This window comes from Podarcis liolepis (genome assembly GCF_965112155.1).
Source record: "Podarcis liolepis genome assembly, chromosome: 9".
Classification (NCBI taxonomy): Eukaryota; Metazoa; Chordata; class Lepidosauria; order Squamata; family Lacertidae; genus Podarcis; species Podarcis liolepis.
Window position 1 is genome coordinate 93,053 of NC_139564.1, and position 25,470 is coordinate 118,522.

The window sequence follows — 25,470 nt, forward strand, 5'->3', positions numbered from 1 at the left end:
TGCAGGCCCTGCGGAAAGATGTCAAGTCCCGCAGGGCCCTAGTCTCTTGGGACAGAGCGTTCCACCAGATCGGGGCCATGGCCGAAAAGGCCCTGGCTCTGGTTGAGGCCAGCCTAACCTCCCTGTGGCCCGGGACCTCCAAGATGTTTTTGTTTGAAGACCGTAAGGTCCTCCGTGGGACATACCAGGAGAGGCGGTCCCGTAGGTACGAGGGTCCTGGGCCGTATAGGGCTTTAAAGGTTAAAACCAGCATCTGAGCAGACCCAGCCCACCTTCCCTCCTTCCGCCAAGGAGTCTAGCCAAAGAAATTAGCAGAAGGCTCTTCTATTTAGAAATGGGGAATGCAGAATATTTCCAGTTGCAGCAGCTGACTGAAACAAAAATGACTGATATTTTAAGCAGCTCCCGATATTCATTGCCCACCTGCTTCCCCCTTCAGCCTCAGCCCCTCTGAACAGACTGGGGCCCATGTTTAACCTTTAGGTTTGCAACTGATGGTGTCCAGCCAGTGCATGACAGTCAAGGGCCTCAGGCAGGAGGAAAAGGCACAAGCTTTTCCCAGCGTCCCAAGACCATATGGCCAAAGCACTTGGTCCAAAACTCCCATCCCTTGATGCAGCCCCAGCGCATGCAGAAACCAGCCCTCTTTCAGCCCTGGGGGGGGGGGGAGTGGCAGGGTAAAAATAATAAAGTTGTAGTAGTAGTATGCAGGCCAGGTCCTGACATCTGTCTTTTTCAGGCTGCTTGCAAATGGTGTGCTTGGAGGCACCTGCTGAAGACGGCCCCCCCACCTTGTGCTCCAAGGACCCCCGCAAGGGCCCTGGCTGCTGCCCTGTCCGCAGGTGACAGCAGGGCTGCTCCATGATGTGCCGGAGTCAAGGCCATGATCCTGCCACTGCCCTTGGTCTATTGTGACTTCATGGACCCTCTTGGGCGCCCACCCAGCACCCTCACGTACCAGCTGGGAGACCGGCCGGGCCAGGCTCTGCTGAAAGGAGCCCCTTCCCTGACGCCAGTCAGAGAAGGCTCAAAGGGCACAGAAGTGGGACTTCTTACCATGGACCTACATCTTCCATGCTTGGGAAACGCCTTTGGAGCAGAACAGGGCCGTCCCAGTTCTGCACTGAGCCCTCATGGATCAAGCTGCTCTGGCAGTGCTGCCTCCTGCTCCTCTGGAACGCAGGTCTCCTTCCCAGTGGCACCAGCAACCTCCCGCACAAAAGCACCACCACAGAGGGCTGCTGCAGTCACAGCTGGGGGGGGGAGCCTCCTGGGTGCAGTGGGCAGGATGCGGGCATCCCTCTCCCTGCACTGCTTCCCAGAGACCCTCCCTGAATCGCAAAAGGAACGAGCCTCTGAAAACAAATCTGGCAGGGAACTCTTAAGAGACGACTCCACATGGACATCACAGGCGTGAAGGATCTTGGGCAAGGACTGAGGAGGGCAGGCCCAGCCAGAGCGCAGGCCTAGCAGCAGTCCAGAAGTGGGCAGCCTTTGGCACCAGGAAGGCCGCCAGGCCCAGCTGCAGCGCCGGATCTAAGAGCAGCAGGAGAGGGAAGAGGCTTTGGGGGACCCAGCTGCTGCGTAGAAATCACAGTGCCATTGCCAGCCCCCACCCAGAAGAGCGGCCTGCCCTGAAGCTCCCCCCCCCCCCAATACTGGACGGCGTCTGACTGGCACACAGGGCAAGGAACGGTTTGGTGGCCTGGCAGGACCTGCGTTTGAAGTTGCTCTGTGAGTTGGGTTGAGGGTTCCCTGGGACTGTGAGGCAAGATCTAAATGTTAAAAATAAATCCATATGCACGAATCTGGCTGGGCAGCAGCCATTTCTCCACCACAGGGCAGGTGAGCCTGGCCAGGACTGCTTCCCCAGAGCCATTTACGGGAGACCCTGCCTGAGGGGCACCCGGAAAGCCTGGCCACAGCAGCGCCAAGGGACCCCCTCCTCTGCCCCCCTCCTTCCTAGCTGGGACTCAAAGACCCTCCCCAGCAGCTGACCTCCTGCCTTGGAGTCCCAGACCCTACTTCTGACAGCAGAGCCACCACCCCATGACGCTTCAATGGGGAAGTCTCCAAACAAGCTGGGCTGGGGGAGCTCCCACTGCCTCCCCCCTTTTGGAAGCAGGAAAAGGTGCATTCCCTCTTTGCTGGAATGCCCAACTGGGGACCCCCCCCCCCCAAAAAAAAGCCCAGGAAATGAACACCCATCCACATCTCTTTGCATAGGTGTTTGCCTTCTGGGTTGGGGGGCACCGCCCAAAAGGTGGTGCCAGGAGGACATATCCAGGGAGCTTTGTGGTTGGTGGGAGAGGGACCCCTGCCCCCCCAACTCCAAAGAGACTTAGCAAGCAGAGAGGCAGTTTTGCCACTAACTAGATGCCGGCAGGCGCTTTTCGCCCATCACCCCACTGCCTGATGGAGCCGCCCCTGCCTGCACAGGCCCCCCAGATGCCTCTGACCTGTCTTCCCTGGGCTAGGGGGGCTCACGGAGCCCCGTCAGTGAGGAGGGCTGCTGGGCCACTGCAGAGCCAGGGACAGAAAGACGGAGTTTTTTCATCCGCCACAAAACAAGGCCTTGTGAAGTCAGAAGTGCAGAGGCAGTAGCCGCTTCCAGATGCTGGTCAAAGCAGCTAGCTCTACGACAAATGAACTGGTGGTGGTTTGAGCAGGGGGGGTTCACGTCTTGCCAGGATTCTGCCATACACACTTCACCACATGCGCTTCAGGGTCCTCAAAAAGCTGAGCCAACCTGCAGCTAGCCAACCCCTCCCTGCCGGCTGAGGCAAGCGCCCCACCCAGACTCCTGCTCCAGCCTTGCTGTGGGTCCCGTCCACTTGACCCACCCATGAAACAAATCCTGCCAGCCGCTTCTCCAGATGCAAGAAGCTTTTATTGCACAGATCCGAAGGAGGGAAGAGCCTCTGCTCCAGGCATCCCCTGGTCCAGGCGGAGCCCCCTCCTCAGGCAGAACAAACAAGGGAAACTGAGGCAGGGAGGGCAGGGGGCCTGGGCAGGGCAAGGAGGGGAAAGGGGGTGGCACCCACCCACATCACCCCTGTGGCAAGAGGCAGCAGCTTGGCTCTGCCGCCCTGGCCGTGGCAGCGTGGGGCTGACGGCTTCCCTGCCCCTGAACTCCAGGGCTGGGCATCGACAGGGTGCTCTGCCTCTTCCTTCCAGGGCTCAGTGCAGCTCTGCCAAGTGAAGGTTGCCCCCTGCCCCAGCCACAGCCACAGCCTGGCTTCCGGGGGCAGAGGCCACCACATGGACGGGCTTGTTGGGCAGCAGAATCTCCCCGACCACCTGCCAGGAAGAGGGAGAGAAGAAGAGGGGGGTCAGCAAGGACCCTGGCAGGAGGCAGGCAGGCCCCGTCCAGCAGGGGGCGCTCCAGCAGGGGCAGAAGCAGCCCAGGAGAGAAGCGACCATTCAGGGCATGTACCTTGTGTGGGGAAGGGTGCAGGTGGACTCCACCCCCCACCCCCCGTCTCCCGTCTCCGCCCTGGGAGTGGGGCTGCCAGCAGAGGCGGCAACGTGACTCAGCAGGCACAGGAGCCTGAGCTGCTGGCCCTCTTACCTGGCCTGTGCCCGTGTGGATGGCGCTTGCCCCACTGGTCCCGCTGCCGCCAGCCAGCACCACGTCCCCCATGCAAAACTGGGCCGAGTAGAGGAACTCGCCCTGCGTGGGGCTGCAGGGGAAGGGCAGGGTTTGCCACAGGCGAGACAGGCGCAGGTCCCAGAGCTGGAGGGCATTGCGGGGCACCCACGAGCCCGTCAGGACCTGGTCTCCCTACGGGAGGAAGAGAGAAGGGCACAAGTCAACTCCGCTGAGTCTCCCTCCCGGGCTTCCTGGCTCAAAAGCATGTGCAGGCACACCCCCCAAGGCATGCAGCCCAAGCCCTCTCTGGGGGGAAGAGCAGAGCCTGTCGGATCAGGCCAAAAGGGGCCCAGCAAGCCCAGCACCCCTTGCTCACCGTGGCCAACTGTCCCTGCCATCCCTCCTCCCTCTCGGTGGGACTAAGAGCAGAAGCAGAGCCTGGTGTGTCAGGCCAGTGAGCCCGCTAGGCCCTCTTCTGGCAGCGGCCAGCCAAATGCCCCACAAGCAGGAAACCCTCCTCCGCCAGAGATAGCAACGTGAGGAGATCAGTCGCTGAGCAGCCCTTCTCGCAATTCTTAGACTGCAGTTCTTAGATTGCACTCTTGAGGGTTCAACTTCTTGTTTTAAATGTGCAAAGCCATGTGCATTCATGGTGCTATATAAATACATGTTAATAAAGCTAATCATGATGCCAGTCATTGGAAGGCCAACCAGCCTCTGTGGAGAGGAGTGCTTGCACCTGGCTAAGACTCCGCCAGCCACAGCTTTTCCTCAACTGCAGTAGCTGCAGGGAACTCCCGCCTGGACTACTGCAATATGCTCCATGTGGGGCCACCCTTGAAGGTGTCTGGGAGCTGCACGGAGTGCAGACGGGGGCCACCAGCTCAACGAATGGAGCCCTTGGTCACCAATCCTAAAAGCACCAAGAACTACCATGCAAAAACCTAAGTGGCTTGGGGTCGAAGGACGTCAGGGATGCCCCCTTCCAAGAGGGACCACCTCAGACCTTTCACTTGGCAGGAGGAGGTCTTGGGGGGGGGCAGGGGGGTACCTGACTGGTGCCGACCCTCCATAAGTCCATCTCCAGAGCGGCTTCCTGCTTGTGAAATGCCCCCATCCTTGGTGAGGGGCGCCTGTTTTCCTCCTTATGGACATTTAGGCAGGATGTTAAAGCATTCACCCAGGCGCTTGATGCCTGAATGCCATCATTTCTGGCAACCTTGATATTATTTAGCAGTGAACGTGTGTGATTGTTTAAACATATTTTAAAGTTTTTCTGTTGTAGTTTTTCTGCTCTGCTACCCGGGGCTTTTTTGAGAGAGAAACCTGGACAAAAAGTCCAATGAGTAAATAAATAAAAATCTAGACCATAAGAACCCCACTAGATAAAAGTGATGAGCCAGTGAGGCTCTTCTGAACCGCTGTGCCGCAGAGGGGGAGACCCAGCTCCCCTCCTTCCAGCTCCTCACCTTCACATCAATCCCGGGGCCACAGATGTGAGGCCCGTTGATCACACTCCTTGCACCTTTGGACACTCGCTTGTCCCACACCTGGCACAGGGAAGAGCAAAAGGGTGAACTGTGTATCCCCCTGTATGCAGGAGGCAGAGGTCAGGGCCCCACTGCCCCCCACAGGTGCAGAAAAGCAGCGAGAGAAGGTCAGGAACTGCACGTGCACAGAGATTGCCTTCCCGAGGACTGACCTTGACAGAATTATCCCAGCCACCCGTCAGAAAGAGATGCAGCTCTGTGGGGTGGAAGCGCAAGGCAAAGATTCGCCGCGAGTGTCCGCTGAGGGGTGTGAACTCATCCCCGGCCATGAAATCTGGGGCATGCATGATGTGAAAGAGCTGCAGAGTGGGAGAGAAGCGTTAGAGGCAGGCGGACGAAGAGCATCCCACGGACCCAGAGGGTGCAGATCTCCAGATCTCAGGCCACCAGCACTGCAGGCTCACCTGGTTGGTGTGGCTGTCGTAGAGTCGGATATGGCGATCTTTGCCTGCTGTGGCAAAGGAGCTTCCGTCCCGGCAGAAGTCCATGGCGTTGATCTCGTTCTCCGTCTCTGGGGAGCAGGAGGAGAGGGGAGGTCCAGGGCAGCAGCAGGGGTCCCCCAGCCTAGGCCCAGCGCCTGAGGGCTGGACTCCCCACCCCACCCCACCCCACCCCACCATACCTGTCCAGGAAGCCAGAGGGTAGTGTGAGAGCAGGTCGTAGATGGAGATGGTGCCATCCGCCCCGGCAGCCAGCAACAGGCCTGGCTTCGCCCGGTGGAACTTCAGAGCAGTGACCGCTTGCCGCGTGCGGTGCCCCGGGAACAAGGAGGGGCCGGGCAAACCCCTGGAGGCATCCACCAGCTGGGGGAGGGAGAGGGGGGCAGGGTAGATGGGGCCCCATGCAGAGAGGGGGGCAAGAGTTTTGGCTGTCTCTCCACCCACTGGGCTAAGGCGGGGAGAGCCCAGGGCGGCTCAATTGCCCCCTTGGGGCACCCAGAGGTCCCCTCACCCTCAATCCGCCAGCAAGAGCCCCTCAGGCCAACCCCTTCCGCATCTTCCTTTGGCCGAGGTCTGCAGGACCCACTTGGGGGCTGCCCCCTGTCCCCGCTCACCTGCACTGAGCCGTTGCCAAAGCCGGCTGCCAGCTGCCCCCCACCCGGGGCAAAGCAGAGGCTGTAGATTCCATGCGCATCCTTGCCAAGGGGCACTTGCCGCAGGCAGGCCAGGCTGCTGGGGCAGCAGGAGCCCCCTTCGGGCGGCCACCCGCCGTCCTTGCCGCACCCGCTCACCACCAAGTCCCGCGAGACCTGCAGCGCCTCCGCCAGGCGCCGGTGGGCCATGAGCCCCGGGAGATCCCTGGGGGGAGAGGGGGCGGAAGAGGGCGCTCGAGGTCAGAGGCAACACTCCCTACCCCACGGCCGCAGGGGCAAGGGGGCCTGGCGGGGGGAGCCATGGGGGGTGGCGCTTCCAAGGGGTCCGGTCCGCTCCCCAGCCAGGCTCTTGCAGGATCAGGCGGGGACGGAGAGCCGAGTCGCCCTTCCGCGCAGACAGACTGCCGCTGGGCGTGGAGGCTCCCTCTGCGGCTTGGCCCGTCCCGAGGCCGCGAGTTCCGCAGGCGAGCCGCTCCGTCGGGGAGGGGGAGAGCGAGGGAGGGTGACGTCACGGGACCATCCCCGCCTTTCGGCTCACCTGCCCGCCTCGAGCGCCTCCTTCCAGCGGTCGCCTTGGCAACGGACGCGCCACCGCCCACCGCCACGCCCCCAGGAGGCGTTCCATTTCCTCTCATTGGCTGGTGGCGAGGAGCAGCGCCGCCTCTTCGAAAGGCGGTTGGCTGGGAGTTTCTCGTCCAGAGAGAACGCGCCTCGGCCCCGGGCGCCTCCCGGGCCTCCTTCCTGCCACAGAGAGGAGGAGGAGGGAAAGCCCCCGGAAGAAGAAGCGGGCCCGCCTTGGCCCACAGAGATAGAAACTGGAAGAGGAGACGCCTCCATCTGACTTCCGGGTTCAACTGCCTTCTTGTTTCCTCGCCCCCGGAGAAAGGGAGGCGAGTCCCGGCTGCACCAGCGGGAAGAGAAGCGGGGCGAAGATTCGGAAGCCAAGGCGGCGGCGCCGCAGGGGCAGCCGGAGGGTCGCTGTCACGTGACGCGAGCACGAGGGGCGGTGCTTAAGCTCGTCGCTGCGCCTCCTTCTGGCCGGGAGGGGGAAGGGGGCCCCGGAGGGCATGTAGCCCAACCCCGGGAGGGTGGGGCTGGTCGGCGGCTTTTCCGCTTGCGTGCTCCGCCCCGTGGAAGCAGCAGAGGCAGCGAGCAGAGCTCAGCGCCCCCCGCGTGACTTGGGAGAAAAGTCCCCCCCCCCCTGTTCCGGGAGGGAGGCTGCAAGCCCAGCTGGGAGGGGCTGTTCTGTGGGGCAAAGGGCTGCAGTCTTTCCCCGAACGACACCCAGGCCGGAGTCGCACCCTTGGTACACAAGAGACACCGTTCCACTTCCAAGCCGGAAGCTGGTCAGGAGAAGCATCGCTGCATAAAATTCAGTCCTCTGGCAGGGCTCTCCAGATTGGCAGCGTGATCCATGGGGGTCTCCTTCCGACTGTCCCACTTTATGTGGAACCTGTGCAGAGGAGGGCAACCAAGATGATCAAGGCTCTGGAAACTAAGCCTTACTCGGAGTGCTTGAAGGAGCTGGGTATGTTTAGGGGGTGGGACTAGACGATCCTTTGGATCCCTTCCAGTTATGCCAACCAGGTAGCTCTGGTGAATTTCAAACACTTGGGCACAAATGCACTTCAGAGCAGGTGAAGAAACATGCCTTGCAGACAGACACAAAGGCCTTCTGAAAGGCTGCAGAGCAGGCAGTTAAGGGGGTGCTGTGGCAGGGCCAGGCAGGAGGGTGCACAGCCTAGGCTCCCCGCTGCACCTTGGCTTGTGTGGGATTGTGGCCAGGCCAGCAGGGGGAGGGGTACCTCTAGCACAGGCCACCCCCACCCCCACTGGCCAGGCCATCCCTTCTCCTGCTAGTTGGAGCTAAAAACATAAGCAGGGCCTGCTGGGTCAGACCACTGGCCCCCCTGGAGCAGCAGCCTGTGGGAAACCAGCGAGCAGGATTTGAGCACAAGAGAGACTGGGCTCCTCCGTTTCATCCCTTTTAATAAGTCACAAAACCAAGCAATTAAAACAACCAAAATACAACAGTAGGAGAGCACAACACCCGTTTCACAGAAAGATGGTCCCTGGTACAGCTTCTTAGGAAGCAAAAACCCTGTGGGACATCAAAAGGGGGAGGGGAGGTAGAGATCCAGGATATGAGATCAAAGGGGGTACACATTTGGCCACATTCAAAAAGGGGGGGGGCACAGTCTGTGTCCCTCCGAGACTGAGCAGGAGGGAGGTATTCCAAAACGTCCTTTGCTCCCACACGGAGCATCCTTCACATTTATCAGTCCAAATCTGCTAGGAAGGGGGGGGGGCAGTCTGCCTGCCTTCTTCTGTCCAAAGAGCAGCTGCAGGGATTGAAATGGAGGTGGGTGGTGAGGGGAACAGGTCCCCCCCCCCAGTAAACATTCCAGGTGCTGCCGCTGCAGCTGGCAAGGGGGCTCCATGTGCCAAGGCACCGCCCCTCACTGGGCACTTTGGCACGTCCTTCACAGCAGGTCCCAGGGCCAGGCGCTCACAGCCCCCTCGGGCAACATGGCTGAGCCTGAGTGGCTCAGGCAGAGTGGCAGAAGGGTCTCTGCAGAGAGGGCGGCAGGCAGGCAAACCGAACTTTCCAGTACGCGTCACACAGGCACAGTCAGAGGCTTCTCCAGGCCCTGGAAACCAGCCCTGCGGTCTCTCTCACAGCCCCCTGCTTCTCCCTGGCCACCAGAAAGCCAGGGGGACCCTCCGGTCTCCCAACGTAGGAAGGAGTTGCTCAGCCTGGCCTTCTGCCAGGAGCAGCAGCAGCCCAGCTGGCCCCCAAACAAACTTGCCCTGGCCCCAGAGAGATCTCAGCAGCCTGGCTGCAGTGGGGCAGCCCCTTCCAGAGAGCCATCCGGCAAGAGTGAGCTAGGCGCCCCCTTCTAGATGGAGGTTTCGTCACACTTGGCCAGGGGGACCCCTGCCAGGTAGATGCGGGCCTGCTCCGTGTCCAGCTCGTTGATGTAGAGGTGGGGGTAGCCGTTGAGGCTGCCATTCTTCTTGCTGTTGGCCAGCGGGTGGCGCTCATCCTCGGGGGAGCTGGGCGTCTGGGGCTCGTGGCTGCAGCTGGTGGTGGTCGACTGCATCAGGTCCAGCCCGTTCCGCTCGCGGCAGATCAGCTCCCGCTGGAGGCGCTCCCTCCGCCGCCGCTCGTGCACCAGGAGGCAGCCGCTGCTCACCAAGACGCCCAGCACAAAGCAGAGCACCCCCACCAGGACGCTGTAGCTGCGCTCCTCTGAGCGAGGGGCACTGCTGGCCCCCCGCCCGCCAAGCACCAGGCTGTAGGCAGCCACCACCCCGCCCACCCCTTGCTCTGTGCAGCGGCAGGTGTACTCGCCCAGCGTGGCGGCAGCAGCCGTGAACTCCAGCCCATCCCTGCGCAGGACGTAGGCGGAGGTGTCTTGGGAAGGCCTCTGCCACTCGCAGCTGGACCAGGCAGACTGTGGGGCGCAAGGCAGGACCACGCGGGCAGACAGGGGGGCCAGGATTTCGACCACCGGGGCAGCCTCTGTCGGGGAAAAGGCAGGCAAGGGAGTCAGAGGGCAGCAGGAACTGGGGAGGGGGTGGACAGCCCATGAGCAGAGGCTGAGGTGCCCACCCCCCCCCCAAATCGTCATACTGTGGCAGCTGATGCCCAGGTGGCACCCCACCGAAACCTCCTTCCCCGCTTAACAATTCCCCCTCTAGCCCCCCACAGGTCATCTCTCCCGCCCCACAGCTGACTGTCAGAGGGAGCTCCCTGGGCACTTCCTCTCGGCAGGAGAAGGTCGGACGCACCTGCAAGGCCTTCCTCTGTGGGGCACAGCGCCAGCACCTTGGTTGCCGTCATATCCTGGACCAGGCTGAGGAGAGGGAAAGGGGGCAGTTGCTGAGCAAAGCAGCTGGGCAAAGAGGGAGCCCTCCGAGAGGCCCAGCACCCAACGAGCCTCCTGCTTTGAGAGAAGGCTCTGCTTGCTGCCAGCTGGCCGTGCACAGTAATGTCCTTTTAAAATGTGGTTTTTGGGGGGGCTATTGGGTTGGTTTTATTTTTATTAGGTATTTTGTGGTTTTATATCTTGATTTTATTTTATGAATTGCCCTGAGATACCCCCCCCCCCGATATAGGGCAGTATATAAGTTCAATAAATAATAGTAATAATGTCCGTGGTGACCTCCCCAACCCCGACACTGGCTGGCAGCAGAGTCTATCCCTCCAGGCTCCCCCAACTCCAAGCAGAGGAGCTCCTGAAGCTGCACCTAGGAAGGCCTGCCGGCTGCATTGGGGCCCTGGCAGCTCTGCTTTCGCGGCTGGGCCCCCAAGCCCCCACCCTCACTCACCCAGCCTGCCCGTGGTGGTCCCTGCAGGCCCCCTGCTCCCTGCTCCAAGCACAGGCTGGGTCTCTGGCCAGGACACACTGCTGGCATGTCCTGTACGTGGCACAGGTGGAGGTGCTGATCTGGGTCACTTCGCTGTCGGAAGCCACAAAGAGCCAGTTCTGCAGAGGAAGCAGGAAGAGAGAGTTGCTCTTTGGGAGATTGGGGGGGGGTCCCAAGGAGGGAGTCTGCAAAGATGCATGTGAGGGAAAGGTCTCTCAGGTGCGCAGCATCTCCCACATGGGGCCAGCTGTGGCCATTGGGGGGCCAATGCGAAGCAGGCGCCACCGCCCAAGCGCTGCACTGGCCATTCTGCAGAGACAGAGAGTTGGGAGGATCAGGAACTGTTCCCTTTCCAAGAAGGAAGGAGGGGCAGTTTCCCTGTTCACTCAACAGGACAGCTTCCCAGTCTGGCAGGGGCCACGAAGGGCTGGAGCCTGAAGAGGAGCCAGGCTCCCCCTTCCTCCAAAAGGAGGGCAAGGAAGGCCAAGTCCAGCCCTTTTGGATGGGGGCCCCAGGGCCAGAGAGAGAAGATCCCATTGGCCCTTGTCCCCCTCGAGCCTTCTGGGCCAGGCCAGACCCACAGGCCACTCACCTGGTGGAGCTGCAGGTTGCGGATGGGCTGAGGCTCAGCAAACAGCGCCAGGTCCTCTATCACCTGGGAGGTTTCTTGGCTGGTCTTGACCACCTTGTGCAGGTGTCCGTCCTCTGGGGGAGCAGAAGGACAGTTCAGCCTGGCCCCCTCCGATACCTGCCTCCCCACTTGGCATGCCTACCTGCTGCCCAGCCACCTCCTTACCTGTTCCCAAGTACAGGACATCATACTCTTGCCCAGAGAGCGCTCGGACCCGGTGGGCAGCCAGCCGGCAGTACTGGGTGTTCGGCTGGACCAGCAGCGGAGAGCCCTGCTGCGGGTGGACAGGCTCGTCCATGAGAGGGTGGTCACGAACAAAGGTCAGGACTCGGTCTGGGAGGGCCAGCGTGGACCCGATCCCCTCCAGCTTCAGGCTCTTGGTGACACACTGAGGGGAAGAGAGGATGGGGGGCTCAGGATCGGGGGGCTTTGCTCAAGCCCAGGGGACCCAGGCCACCCAGCAGCACCCCCCTGGGCCTCACTCACTGCCCCCGGCCGTGGGTCAGGAACATCATCCTGCATGACACTTGTCCACTTGTCGCAGTCGCGCCGGAACTCCTTGAAGCGTCCAGCCATGGCCCTCTGGATGTCCTGCAGGCTGTAGGCGCAAATGGCGCTCCCCTCCTTCCTGAAAGGCACCGGCAAGGCAGCCTCACTCAGGGGGGCGGGGGGAGGGGAGCCCTGCTCTGCCAGCTGAGACAGCACCCCCCAGCAAAGCAGCCTCCCCCTGCCAGGCCAGCCATTCTGCCACTGGGCTTCCCCTTTCACCTCCATCTCGGCCCCAATGAAACTGGCTGGGAAGGAATCCAGGAAAGTCGAGAGCAAAGTCCTCCATTATGCAACCCAGAAAGGATCTGTGGAGACTGACCCCAACCACCAAGCAGGGGTGGCTTGGAAAGGAGCAAGGAAAGAAGCTGGTTGCCAGTTGTGTGTCACAGCAGGTGAGTGGAGCCCCCATTTCCAAGGGCAGTCTACCTCTGAAACCTCTTTGCTAAGCAACAGGCACAGGAAAGAGGCAGCTGGCCTTCAGGTCCAGCTTTGGGGCTTCCCCTCTGGTCTGATCCAGCAGCCAAGCCCTGCAAAGGCGCCCTGCCGCTCCTTCCGCCTTCCAGAAACAGACCAAGCCAAATCCTGCTCCTCCCTCTTCAGTGCTGGCTGCCTCTGCCAAGGCTGGCTGGCACTGTGCCCAGGCGTGGCAGGCAGGACAAGGTGTCCCAGCAAGAGAAGCAAGAGCCCATGTTGATGTTGCCGCCTCACCCCCCACAGAGCACCCACATCGGGCAGAGAAAAGCCTGCCTGGTGGAGCAGCCCAGAGGGAGGCACCTTCCCTCCTACCCTGCCCGCCCCAAAGGTGGCCTTGCCATGGGTCTTGCCTCCCTCACCTGTGGGCTGCAAAGACCCCATAGAAAATGGTGGCATTCCAGTTGTCTGACGACAAAGTGACCACGTCCTTCAGGATGCCAAAGACGGTGCCGCTCTGAGGGTCTGAGCAGACCAGCTGCGTCTTGAGGAAGGTTGTCCACCTCTTCTGCAGCGTCTTCTGGCCCCCCAAGTCTCCCTGCAGACAAGTGGGCAGAGATGGAGGGGGCAATGCAGGCACAGCAAGGAGCCCCCCCCCCAGCAGACATTTTGGGTTGGGGGACTGAGCCAAGGTGGTTGGGGCAAAGAGTGGAAGGCCGGCTGAAGCAGGAAGTGGGTCCCAGGCCCATAAGGAAGGAGGACGTGGGGCTTTCAGGGAAGAGGGAGAACCAGCTGGGCACCAGGCCTCAGCCCCAGAGCCCCCACCCCCCACCAGGGCACTGACCTTGCAGACTCTGGCTACGCGCGCAACCTTGACTTTCTCGTAGAAGTCGTACTCGCGCGCTGTCTCCGTGAAGAAGAAGTAGATCTTGTCATCTTCGCCGTTCTCACTCTCCCGCACAAAAGCCGAGGCCACAAATTCGGGATCTGGGCAATGGAAGAAACAAGCAAAGCTCCATGCAAGGACTTCTCCAGCCCCCCCGCCAGGCTCTGATCCCAAGACACCACCCTGCCCAACCACAGCAGCCGCTGCCCTCGCCAGCTCACCATTCAGCCAGGCCACAGAGTTTTCTGTTCGGATGAACTCTGTAGGGTTCCCTGTGGCTCTGGAGATGATGGGCTCCGTGGCCAAGAAGTTGTTGACTGTGGCTGCATACAGGACGCCATCTAGGAGACAAAGAGGCATAGCAGGAAAGGGCAGGACATGGGGGGGCGGGAAGGGCCACCTCAAGGCTTCATAGATATGGGGGTGCAAGTGGCCGCACCCCAGCAGAGCGGCCAGGCTGACAACGAAAGGGGAGGAGCCAAGGGGGCAAAGGCCAGGGCAGCTACATCCATGGCAAGGAGGAGCCAGAAGGGCAACAGGACGAGGGCAGGGAAGGATCCGGCCCCCACCCCACAACAGAAGCAGGAACAAGGGGCTTGGCACTCCCCAGCCACCCACGGAGGCCCCTGAGGTGGCCCCTGGCTTGTGGGTGCTGCACTGTTCTGCCAGACCCTCACAAGCCCCCCCTTGATGCGCCCCTCCCCCCATACCTGCCATGATGGCTGCAGACGGCTGCAGGGGCTCAAAGGGGCACCTCCCCCGCCCGCTCTCCTGCCGCTCCACAGTGCGGAAGTCGCTCACTTTCTGCAAGAGAGGAAGGACCCCCCAGCCATGTCTGCACGTGAACGGCATGGAAGGGGGTGTGGGGCCCCTACCCTCTGAAACCCTCCAGCAGGTGCCAAGGGGTTTTGCGGAGTTGCCCCTCCCCAAGGCTGAAAGACATCTGTCCCAGTCAGGGTGGAAGCAATACAGACCCCCCCCCCAAGTTGAAGGGTAGCGCTTGCGAGACACACACACACACACACACACACACACACACACACACACGGCTGAGCCAGGCAGCCACTCACAATGTAGCCACATTGGGGGCTGAAGGCGAAGGTCCCACAGGCAAAGAGGTGCGTCCGGTTGGCAAACTCCAGGATGCGAATGAAGTTGTGGCATTCGGCCTGGGAGGCGAGAAGGAGGCAGCCGTCAGCCGGGTGCAAGGGAGAGGCCAGGAACCCCCCCCCCCCCGTCTTGAGGGGAGCCTTTTGCTCTGTGGGGCTCCAGGATATGGGCAGCTCCACAGCAACACTGAGAGCCCTCGGGAAGATGAGGAGGAAGAGGCCAAGGGTCGTCCCCCCCACAAGCCCCCAGCAGCACTTACCTCTTTTTTCCCTTTCAAGGTGCAAGAGATCTGGAGATTCTCAGGCACATTCCAGGCTATCTGGAAGACAGTGAAGAAAAGCCGCAAGGCTTGCCAGTGGCCCTCTTCCTCTCCCCCACCAGGGGACCCTTCCTGCCCCATGCAGCGGGGCTTGTGATCCCCACCCAAGCAAGGGGGAGGCAGGCAGGGCGGGCCACCATCTGATGCTCCTGGCCCAGCAGAGAGGCACCTTGGCCAGGATGGCAGAAACACCTCCCCCCCAAACCCCCCCACCTCCCCCCCCATTGCTCCCTGCCCAAGCGACAGAGGTAAAAGGAGGGCAGGGGCCACGGGACTCAGGCTGCCCAACCATCCCATGGGGACTCGGCTGCCACCCAGCTCACCTTCTTGGCCCCCTGACTGATGGTGCCCACAGGCAGGGCGAGGAGGGTGTCCTTGGCTCCCACGTAGAGCGTGTGGGATCGGGGATCCACCCGGAAGGTGCTGTAGTTGGAAATGGCCTCGTGAGAGAATCGCTGCACCAGACCCTCCACCTCTGCAAAGAGAGCACCCGCGGGTGACTGGCCGGCACACAGCACCCAAGGCGTATGCCAGGCATGGGGGCAGCAATTCAAAGGTGGGGAGCAGCCAAAGACATGCAAGCCCCCGGCCAGTGCCAGGAGGGGCCAGCTCTGCCCCCCTCCCCACAGTGCACTGAAAGACGCAGCATAGGAGAAGGGGTCGGGGGGGTAGGAGTGCCTCCTTTAGCCCTGGGGAGGCATCGCCCCAGAGCCTCCATCCCCCCAGGGCTTGTGTGCAGCCCTGGGCAGAGAGGGGACTGGGCACGTCCAGACAGGAAGGCCACCCTCCCTCCCATGTTACTGGGTTATTGTTCTTATTTTGACTTTATATATTGTGATATTTTCTGTGAACTGCCCAGAGACATCCAGCTATAGGGAGGTATAAAAATTCAGTAAAAATAAAATAAAATAAATGGTGGCAGCAAGCATCACCTCCAGCCTTCGCCCTCCAAGGAGTGGGGCCACAGCCTGTGCCAGCTGCACCCACCCAATGCCAGCCATGCCTGGGTGCCACCTGCCCTATGTTCAGAGCTGCCCGGGCACAGAGGCAGTCGCCACGCTCAGCGCCCAGTCCTGGACCACTTGCAGCCTCTTAGGCCAAGGGAGGACCCAGCAGATGACAGTCCTGTGGCCACGCTGCTCTCACCCCGAGAAGGGCTGCAGGCTCCCCTCCTCTCCTGCTGTGAGGCCTGGCTCTCAGCGATTGGCTGGATGTGGGGCACCACAAGTTCCTGCTTGGCAGGAAGACTCTCCCCCACTGTGGGGTGGGGGTCCCTGGGGTGGGGAGCGAGAGAGGGGCCTCATGGGGAAGGGAAGGGCTTTTGCGGCAGAATCAGCCACTTTCAACAGGATGTGCTTTAATTGCTGCTTTCCTTTCCTTTTTCGCATAGCAGCTGGTGGGGTCCCTATTTTGCTATAAAAGGCAAAGAGAAAGGCCCAACAATGAGAAGGCTGTTGGGGGGCAGTTATCAGGACATTTCTCAGCCCCCCTCAAGGAGCAGGAAGAAAAGGGGCAGCGCTGCCAGCAGGAAGCTTCCAAGAAAGATTAGGCTGACCTTTGGCAGCCACCGACTTCTCAGCAAACATCCCAGGAGGCTCTTGGCAGGGGAAGGGCGTTGCAGGAAGGGCCAACAGAAAAGGGCAGCAGCACAGAGACTGCCTGCCAGTCGCCTTCAGGGACCGCGACCCAGGTGGGCAGCTGGTGGCCCTTGCAGAGGAGACCTGAACCTCCCAACCCTCAGCTTCACCGGATGCCCAGAACTCCCAGGGTTAAGAGGAAAACATTGTTCTGCCCATGTTCTCCCGGCCAGGCCTGGCTCTGTGCACCTCTTCCATGCCCCACTTCCCTTGCCTTTTCCCTAAACAAAAAAGTCCTTTCCTCACAGGAGAGTCAACCCCCACCCTGCCCCACAGCTCTGCAGTCTTTCTGAGGGGAGGGCAAGCAGACCTTCCTTCAATTTCCTTGCACCCCAAAGGCCACTGCTCCCCTCCCTTCCCGTTTGTGTGCATGCAGAAGTGATGCAGACAAGACCTGTCCCTCCCCATCTGACAAGTTCCAGTGCTGTTGCAGCCAGTGAACTGGTGGGAATGGGGTGGTCTGCCCCCCACCCACCCCAGGCACTCCTTTCATGGGCCCACTCCAGAGGATCTAAGGTAAAGGACCCCTGGATGGTTAAGTCCAGTCAAAGGCGACTCTGGGGTTGCAGCGCTCATCTCGCTTTCAGGCCAAGGGAGCCGACGTTTGTCCACAGACAGCTTTCCGGGTCATGTGGCCAGCAGGACTAAGCCGCTTCTGGCACAACGGGACCCGTGACAGAAACCAGAGCGCACAGAAACACCGTTTACCTTCCTGCTGCAGCTATACCGATTTATCTACCTGCACTGGTATGCTTTCAAACTGCTTCCTTGTCAGCGCACGGAGGCTCAAGGCTGAGGACGGGTGGGGCAGCCTGTGAGGGGGCTGGCGCCTCAGGGCCTGGCCTGGCAGGCATTGTCTGAGCACAAGCACGCAGAGAGCCACAAACAATCACGTCTTTTGAGAGCAGAAATCTGAAGGAGCAGCCAGAGGCCAGAGGCTTCTGCACTAACCGCCTTGCTGAGAGTGGGGGAAGAGAGGCAGGGGCAGCTGCCACCATCCTCCCCGGCCAGGCCAGATGCTCCGCGGTGACAGCAGGCCATGGCCAGAGTGGCATGCAAGGTGGCCAGGCACAGCCCAGTCCCCCATGGCTGGGTTGGCAGGGAGCGGCGGTGGCTCTGTAGCCAGGCTGGGGCTCAGACAGCAAAGCCTTGGGCTGGGCCCACATTCTTCTGGCTCAGGGCTCAATGTCCCAGCCCAGGGCCCAGATAATCCCACGTGGCCATCCAAGGCAGGAAACCATCTTTCCACACCTTGTTTTGAGCCCACCCCCACAGCACAAGCCATGGGCCTCCCTGCCCCACGGAAGGAGGGCCCCTCTCCCAACCTGCCCCCACCTCCATCCGGGCTCACCAGAATCTACCATGTGAGTTAAATAGCCTTTCTTCAGAAGCCATCGAAGTTGTCGAGAACTACAAAAGCCCCCCCCCCCCAGTCCAGCATCCTGTTCTCCTGGATGCCTCTGGAAAACCACAAGCAGGATGCGAGAACGAGAGACTTCTCTCCTCCCGTGGTCTCCAGAAACCGGCCGTGAGAGACATTACTGCCTCTGCCTCCTTCCTCTTATCTATCCGAATCTTCCAACATTCAGTTTCATTGGATTCTGTCCCTGGTAGCTGAGGAGGAAGAGAGTCCCCAGGGCTAGGAGCCTCCAAGAGCCCTCTCCTCCGCCATGAATTTGTCTCATCCTCTTTTAAAGCCCTTCAAGCTGCTATCCATCACTGCCTCCAGCCGCCCTTTACAAAAGGCCTGAGATGGTGAAGTCCAGCCATTGCTGGAGTTTGAAGTCAACAGAAACAGATGGAGAAAACTAACAAAAGGAATTTCAACAGAGATTAAATGTAAAATTCTGCACTTAAGCAGGGAAGAATAAGCTGATGGACAAAAAACAGGCTGGGTGTCATCTGGCTGATAGAATCAGAGAATTGGGAGGAACCTTAAAGGTCATCCTGTCATATAGAAACAAACTCAGGGTTTCGGAGGAGACCACAAGTTACAGAATGAGTCAGCTGCAGGATCCGGCAGCCCAAAGGCCTGACGCAGACCTGTCCTAATGGACCCACTCGCTTTCGCTTAGCCTTGCCATCTCACCTAAAGGACCGTGTCTAGGGCTGGACAAATGGGAAAGTGTCCAGAGGACGGCCGCAAGGATGGGGGGCTGAAGACAAAATCCTGTCAGTGGGAAGCTATGAGAGATGCTCCACCCAAAGAAGGGGCGACACAAGAGCCACATGCGGGCATTGGAAGCGCTGCCACTTTGCAGGGTGATGGAGCAGATCTGCTTTCTGCTATTGAGGGTTCAAATGAGGAGGGAGAGAGTTTGGATTGAGACCCAACACTAGGAAGGGTGAGCCACTTGCAAAGGAGCAGATTCTGCCTGGGAGCCACGAAGGGTGGAGGATTTAGAGCAGAGACTGGAGAGGCATCGGTGTGGGATGTGGACTCTCCCCCATCCCACCTCTGGAGGTTTTCAACCAGTGAGGGGGGGGCATCTGCAAGGACTGCTGTAGCTGCAAGGATCCTGCTCTGCTCTCTGCGCACATCTGTCATCACGGCCCTTAAAGCGGCAGCAACACAAGCGGGGCAAATGGAGGCAGTGGCCTTTGCCTGAGTCAGACCCCATTGTCCATCAAGCTCAGCACTGTCCACACTGACTGGCAGCAGTTGGGGCTTGAACCTGGAAGCTTCCACACAGAAAGCAGGTTCTGAGCCAAGGCCCTCTGCAGGGGGGGGTCTGCCTTGCAGCAAAGGGGCCCCCTCCCCACTGCAACCATATCATGGGGGGTTTCTGCTACTGATCCCCAGGTTGAGCCAGTGAGAGATCAGGGCCCAGGCAAGGCAGGCAGGTGAATGAAGAAGTGGAAAGAAGAATCAGTAGATATTGGGGGGCTTCACAATGAGGGAAGGAGGGGCCCTCAAAAGGTGTTCTGCTCTGCTTGGGGGCCACCCCCCCACAACAGAAGCAGAACCAAGGGGCCTGGCACCCCCAGCCAGTCTCAGAAGCACCTGAGGAGAGCTCCAGAGCTGGAAGGACCCAGAGCATGTGGGGCTCCCCTCTCCTTGGGTCCCCCCCATCCTGCCACTTTCCCACAACACCCACAATTGCTTCTCAAAGCTCTTCAGCTCCAGGAAGGGCCATCTGAACAGCATGGGGGTTGCATTGAGGGGGGGCTGAAGACTCACTGGAGACAAAGGGAGTTGCCCCCGCCCAGGAAGGAATCAGTGTCAAGTCTGCCATGTCAGTAGCCTTCAAGTAACCACTGAGCCCGCCCCCCCCCAGCAAGAGCCTGTGTGGGAAGCACCAGAGTGTGGGAACTTGATCTCTGTGGGTGATGGCAGTTCCCGGCAGCAGATAAGGCGGCCGCTGGCTTTGCTCGGAGAAATCCCTGCCGCTAATTAAAGAGGAACCTCCGCGGCTGCAAGCTGTCAGATGCCGCACAACGGGCAAAGCAGGGCTGGGGGCTCTGGCCGTCCCAGAGCGGCAGCCCCACAGCCCCAGGGGGGCCGTTTCACAGCAAAGGGCCCTTCCCCACTCCAGGGCTGCCCTGCTGATGCCAGAGGGAGAGATCCTGCGCCTGCTCGACACAGGCAGGCCAATGGAGGGCATGCAGCCTCAGAGAGGAAACAGGCCCCATTCCACTTTGCAGAGTAGGCCAGACAGCTGGAGGGAGTGGGGCCAAGGGAAGCAGCTCCCCTGCAAGAAGTGCCAGCCCCCCCACCCCTCAAGACCACCCTCTGATCAAGGGGAACGGGGCCCAGGGGCTCATATATGCCACCCCCCTGTGCCAGGCACTCCCCAGTGCCAAGAGGGACTCCCCACCCACAGCCCCACCCATCTGCCGGTGGCTCGTTCCCAACACCTGGGCGGCCCCGTGAAGATGCCAGAGAACCAGCCTCCCCCTGGGGCCTCTTGCCGGCTGGGCTCCTCCCTTCTCAGGGATTGGCAGCCGCCACTTAAACTAGCCCCGGGCCACAGTCAGATGCACAGGCCACATCACTCCGCCTAGGCAAGAACCTCCCTGCCCACCTGGCCAAGGAGCATCACCCGCCTGGCCACTGCAAAGGAAGGCGGAGGATCTGCCCCTGTCTGAGCCTGGGGAGCTACACAGGAGGGCACACCCCAAAGCCATGGGAAAGGAGCACCCAGAGACCCTGTAGCCCAGGACAAGACCATCGGCGGCTGCCAGGAGGGTCGGTTGAGACATCTGCCTGGGCCCTGCAGGGACCCCAATGGCTAAGACTTGGCTTAAGGCAGCATTCCTACACTGAAAGGTTTTGCCTCCCTGCTAAAATCTATTGATGTACAGAATTCAGTCTGTTTTGGCTCCTTATTCTGCAGGTATTTGTGGTTCCCTGTGCAGCACTGTTCAGTGGCTTGCCTAAACCCACAGCCCTGGAAACCTGGCACAGGCCCCCAGCCATCACAAGACACGCTGCCAGGCAGTGACCAGGAGACTCCTGCCCAGACAATGGGTCCCCTGCTTGCAGAGGCTCCTGCTGCCCCACGTCTCCTCAGCACCCCAGAGGGGGAACCCTGGAGGTGGTCAGATCAGGCGGGGTAGGGAGCCATCCTGCCCCAGCCCAGGCCCCTTTCGGAGCAGCCCCAGAGATCCCGGCCTCCGCCCTCTTGCAACAGAATCCCGGCACTCAGCCCTGCCCTTTCCCGGCAAGCTACTGAGCGCCCAGCTGGATGTGGCCCTGCATTCCACGGGGGCTGAGCTGCAGGGCGGCCCCTGCACAGCCCCCAGACAAACACCCCAGTGTGCTCCAGGGGCAGGAGGCCAAGGCTAAGGGCCTCAGGCACAACACAGAGACAAGGCAGGCCGTGTGTGACCAGAGGCCGGGGGGGGGGGCAGGCCAGGCTCCCCAGTCGGGTGGGAAGCGGCCGAGTCCTTCCCTGAAGAGGAGCAAGGCCTCACCCCTGCCAGGCATGGAAGCCTATCCCCACTGCCCACAAAGCCCGGCCAGGCTTGTTCCCTTTCGGAGGACCCTGGGCACCTCGGCTCAGCTCTCCCACCAGACCTGGCTTCGGGAGGAGGGCAGCCCGGATCCAGGCAAGCCCTGGCCAAGGGAGCAGGCCCTCAGGCTGCAGGTGTGAGGATGCCAGATGGGAGTCAAGCACAGGGCCTGCACAGTGGGGGGGGGGGCTAAAGACATTTAGTCCTGGGGACCCAAACGCCCAGGGTGATCTTGAGGTGGAGAATGAACTCAGAGAGGCCTCCCAAGGAGGAAGTGCTGCAGCCATGGGCAATTTCAATTAGACCAGCACTGTCTGCGAGAATAGCTGGCCAAGGAACCAACCAGAGACAGGGCAATCTTGGGCTTAATCCAAAGTGGTTCCCAGAACTTGGTGTGAAATGTTAGGTGTTGTTGAATGGACTGAGAACAGTGACCCAAGTGCTCTCCCATTCAAGATAAGCGTCAACAACAGTCAGTTTGACTTCAAAAGAAGAAACTTTCCCCAAATGAGGGGGTGTTAAAAAGGCCGTGTAAAAAGGGCCAGATTGCTCTGGAATGCCTGGGGGTGTTTCAAAGCCACAATAATGAAAGCTAATATCTCCATATATCCGCAGATCAAGGAAGGCCAAGAGGATGCCAGCATGGCGAATGAGCAGAGTCAGAGCAGCTTCCCTGAGAAATGAGGCAAAATAGGAACACACACTTTGGCCCAAACCTCTGGCCCACCCGAGAGTTCTCAAAGAGCAAAAATGTGAAATGGCGGATCAGCAAACAAAAAAATGTCCCTTGTCCCTCAGATCAGCCGCCATATCTGAGGACTGGAACATGACCAACACAGACCAGTTTTTAAAAAGAGATCCAGGAGGATCCTGGAAATTACAAACCGCTTAGCTTAAGTGGTGAAACATATTGTCAGAGACACAATGACCAAGCAGATAGCAGAGCAGGCAGGACTGAAGCAGGGCAGGGCGGATTCTGCGGGGGAAGCTCCTGCCTCCCAGGCTGTTCTTGGGGTTCTCTGAAGAGTATCTGCAAGCCATGGACTGAACGGATCCAACAGACACCACACTTCAGGTGTCAGCTACCTGCCAAAGACTCCAGAGGAATAAGAGGAGAGGGAGCCCAGGAACTGCTTAATAAGCAGGAAGCAGAGCGTGGGAATAAATTCTCCAAAAGGAGGGAGGTAGACAGTGGAGTCCCCCAAAGGACCATCTTGGGACCAGCGCTTTTGAACATATTCACTGGGGACTCCAGGCAGGGGGTCGGGTGTGGGGCAAGTAAAGGGAAGAACTGGGAGCCTTAAAATATGCTCCCTGTTGTTCGGGGAGGGGGGCTTGCATTAGGCACTGCCATGGGAATGGGTCCTCCCTGGAGTCCCCAACTGGAGCTCTCCAGTATAGCAGGGCTTGAAGCAAGTGGTCAGCAGCTAGGCTAGGAAGTCTCCCTCTGCTGTGGGAGGAAGCTGGGAATCGCCCTCAAGTCCTGCACGGGAACTTCCACCCACCGGCTGGCTAGCCAAGCCCCCAGTGGTCTGATTCAGCAGCAGTCAGGTTCTCCTGATGATCTTATAAACCAAGCCAGAAGCAAGGGGGGGCATTGGCCCATCGCACCTGCCTTGCCCTCTGGCAGAACAAGGGAGAGGGATTCTCCTCCGCTCTGTTTGTTCCTTGAGATACCAGGAGGTTAATGCACAGAGAGAAAAACAAGAATTGATCACATCAGCTGTGTTTGCGGCTTCATCTTATGTGAGTTGAAAATAAGTAACAGTCTTGAGCATTGGTATAAAGCTTTAGAGTGTGCTAAGCACTTCCTGCACATCATCACACTTAGCCATCACTGGGGTAAAGAGGGAAAGTCATGATGATGCCTGAGGCTACTTAGTCACTTCAGGCCAGAAGTGAGATTTGAACAAGAGACTTCCTTCTCCTAGGCCCCCTGCACTGCACTCAAGTAGGGAGGAATGCAAAGTTTCTAGATGCGCCCCCTGCCCTGGCTCATGTCTGGAATGCAGTGAGTAGGACGGAGGGCCTCCAGGAGCATAACTAAAAATGCAGGGCAACTCAAGCCTGCAACAACGTCCTCAAGGAGGAAGCCAGAGCAGTTGCTGGGAAGGAACCAATTAGAGGACGTAGCAGGACTTGCAAGGCACAGAGGGAACCAAGCGTTCTTCATGGCAGCCCTGGGCAAACACAGCCAAAACAACCGACGGCAGAATAAGGCCAAAGAGATGCAACACTTGCAGAACTCTTTGCTGCAGGATTTCATATGTTGCTGTGCATTTACATCCTGCCCTTCACCAGGCAGTCCAAGGGTGGATGACGGACAACACATTACAAGAAGCAAACTATGCAACACAGAAATGTTACAAGACCATAAACGAACTGAATCAAGAGGAGTCAGAAACAGCAACAACACTATGAGGAGAGGAGGGATATTCTGATCTCATCCTCCACCCCAAAAGGCTCATTGTTGCCTAACATGACATGAATACAGTAATAAGGGCAGGTGTGCCAGGAAGGGCATCCCACCATCTCAGGGGCCACCAGGAAGAAGAGCCTCTCTCTCTCTCTCTCTCTCTCTCTCACTCACACACACACACACACAGACTGTAGAGCTGCCAGCAAGGCAACATCTAGGTGGGTCTGGACAGGTGTCGCGGCTTCAGGTGTTTGGGGCCAAGTCAGTGAGGGCTCTGCATGCCAACAGAAGCCACAGAAGATTTGAAAATAGACACACACTTGTTACATTTGGAAAATCTTAATAAAAACATATTTAAAAAGCAAACAGAAGCCGCAGAATCACTTTGACTCAGGCCCTCAAGCGCAGCACCAACCAGTCCTGGCACAATATGTGTCTTCTGCATAGTCTTCAAGGGCAGCCCCACAAAGCGCACATTTCAGCTGCCGTCTATTGAAGGGACCAGGTTGCGGGTGGCTGCAAGTGGCTGGCGCAAGAGCATCTCCCTTCCATAGCTGGTCCTGCACAGTATAGGATCAAGCCTGTCCATGCCTATTCCAGGAAGCGGGACCTGGGAGCAGCCCCTCCCTGCTGGGGATTCCCAGAGGCCTTTGGGGCCTGAGGCTGCCAGTTGCTGGCCATCCCCAGACAGAACATGGCTGTCAGGGCAGGAGCCACCCATAGTCTCATCCCCCATTAATTTGTCTTAATTCTCTTTTAAAGCCCCCAAGGTGAGGATCACCACTACAGCTTGTGCCAGTGAAGTCGAGTTTGACCACATGCTGCCTGCTTGTCATTTGCTGTTTTCAACCCTACATTCTGACTTGTCAAAGTGCTGGATAACTGGAACCCCCTCCTTAAAATTCTGCAACCATTCTTGCCATTAAATCCACCCTCTTGTCACCCTTTTCTGCTCAATTCATTTGCCTCTCTCCCGCTGCTTGTTGCGCATTGCTCTTCCAGCAAAGCCTGGACGCCCAACCCGCCCCGTCCCACTCCTTCCATTCGGGGTCTGAGAGGCCATGGGGTCGGGGCTTGGCCCCGGGAGGCCAACAAGACCTCGCACCCCACGAGGGACCCTTGCCCCTGGGGGACCCTTGCTCCGGGGCTGGCCCTGCTGGCTTCCGAGCGGGCGCCACCTGCCCCGGGACCCGCTGCAGGGACCGGGCAGCCCCCCCCCGGCCTCGCCCTTCCGCGCCCGCGCAGCAGGGGACGGAGACAATAGCCCAGGCGCGGGCATCCCCCTCCCCTCCCCTCCCGGCGCGGCTGCGGCAAAGGCGCCCGGGCATCGCCGTGCCAGGCGGGCGGGGCGCCCCGAGACGCCGCTTCCCCCGGGCGGGCGGGCGGCGAGGGGGGCGCGGGCGGGCATCCCGGGGGTCTTACCCGGGAAGAGGCGCGCGATGCGGGGCGGCGCCCCCGAGGACCCCGGCGGCGGCAGGAGCAGCAGCAGCAGGAGGAGGCGGCAGGCGAGGAGCAGGCGGCGGAGGGGCGCGGGCGGAGGGCGCCGCGCCAGCCCCATCGCGGGCACAGCCAGGCCCACCCGCCCGTCGGGGCGCGCGCGCGCTCTCGCTCGCTCCCGGTGCTGGCGGCGGCGGGTCGTCGTCCTTCTTCCTCGCTGCTCGCTCGCTGGCTGCCGCGTGGCCCCGCCCCCTCCCAGGTGGGGCGCTGACGTCACTCGGCCCGCACTCCCAGCCCCGCCCGCCGCGCAGGTAGCGTCGCCGGGCGGAGGATCAGGTGCGGCCGGGCGGGGCGGGGCTTGGCGGGGCTGGCTCCGCCCAGGCCGAAGCGCGGCGCCCCAGGCCAGTCCTTCCCTCCTGCGGCAGGAGGTTCCACCGGCACCTTGGCCCCCGAGGCCCCCCGGCCCCAAGCGCCCCCTCTCCGTGGGGCAGGCGAGCAGCAACGCC

General features: G+C 60.2%; 3 protein-coding genes across 3 annotated transcripts in view; 1 reads left to right on the forward strand and 2 right to left on the reverse strand.

Moving 5' to 3' along the window:
• Positions 1-1,807, forward strand: part of LOC310714797 (maestro heat-like repeat family member 5) — a 65,485-nt gene extending 63,678 nt beyond the window's left edge. The window contains exon 36 of the mRNA XM_083520447.1: positions 740-1,807. The gene's annotated coding sequence lies outside the window, so the exon portion shown is untranslated. The remainder of the gene's footprint in view (positions 1-739) is intronic.
• A 1,061-nt stretch (positions 1,808-2,868) lies between these two features.
• On the reverse strand, positions 2,869-9,107 carry LOC310686585 (uncharacterized protein; the record flags this gene model as incomplete). Its single annotated transcript, XM_083460414.1, has 10 exons — positions 2,869-3,300; positions 3,572-3,784; positions 5,062-5,142; positions 5,295-5,441; positions 5,547-5,653; positions 5,765-5,945; positions 6,197-6,440; positions 6,774-7,213; positions 8,699-8,807; positions 9,046-9,107. The coding sequence occupies 10 exons, from the start codon at positions 9,105-9,107 to the stop codon at positions 3,181-3,183; spliced, it is 1,704 nt and encodes a 567-aa protein (XP_083316540.1). The 3' UTR covers positions 2,869-3,180.
• SEMA4F (ssemaphorin 4F) lies at positions 8,211-25,238 on the reverse strand. The gene is made up of 14 exons (XM_083458709.1): positions 24,950-25,238; positions 14,839-14,990; positions 14,456-14,515; positions 14,157-14,255; positions 13,797-13,890; positions 13,308-13,427; positions 13,045-13,187; positions 12,623-12,798; positions 11,727-11,868; positions 11,406-11,628; positions 11,202-11,314; positions 10,571-10,728; positions 10,031-10,095; positions 8,211-9,761 (listed from the first exon to the last, which is right to left on the reverse strand). Exons 1-14 carry the CDS (start codon positions 25,083-25,085, stop codon positions 9,136-9,138), a joined length of 2,307 nt encoding a protein of 768 aa, XP_083314835.1. The 5' UTR covers positions 25,086-25,238; the 3' UTR covers positions 8,211-9,135.
• Positions 25,239-25,470: the final 232 nt, after the last annotated feature.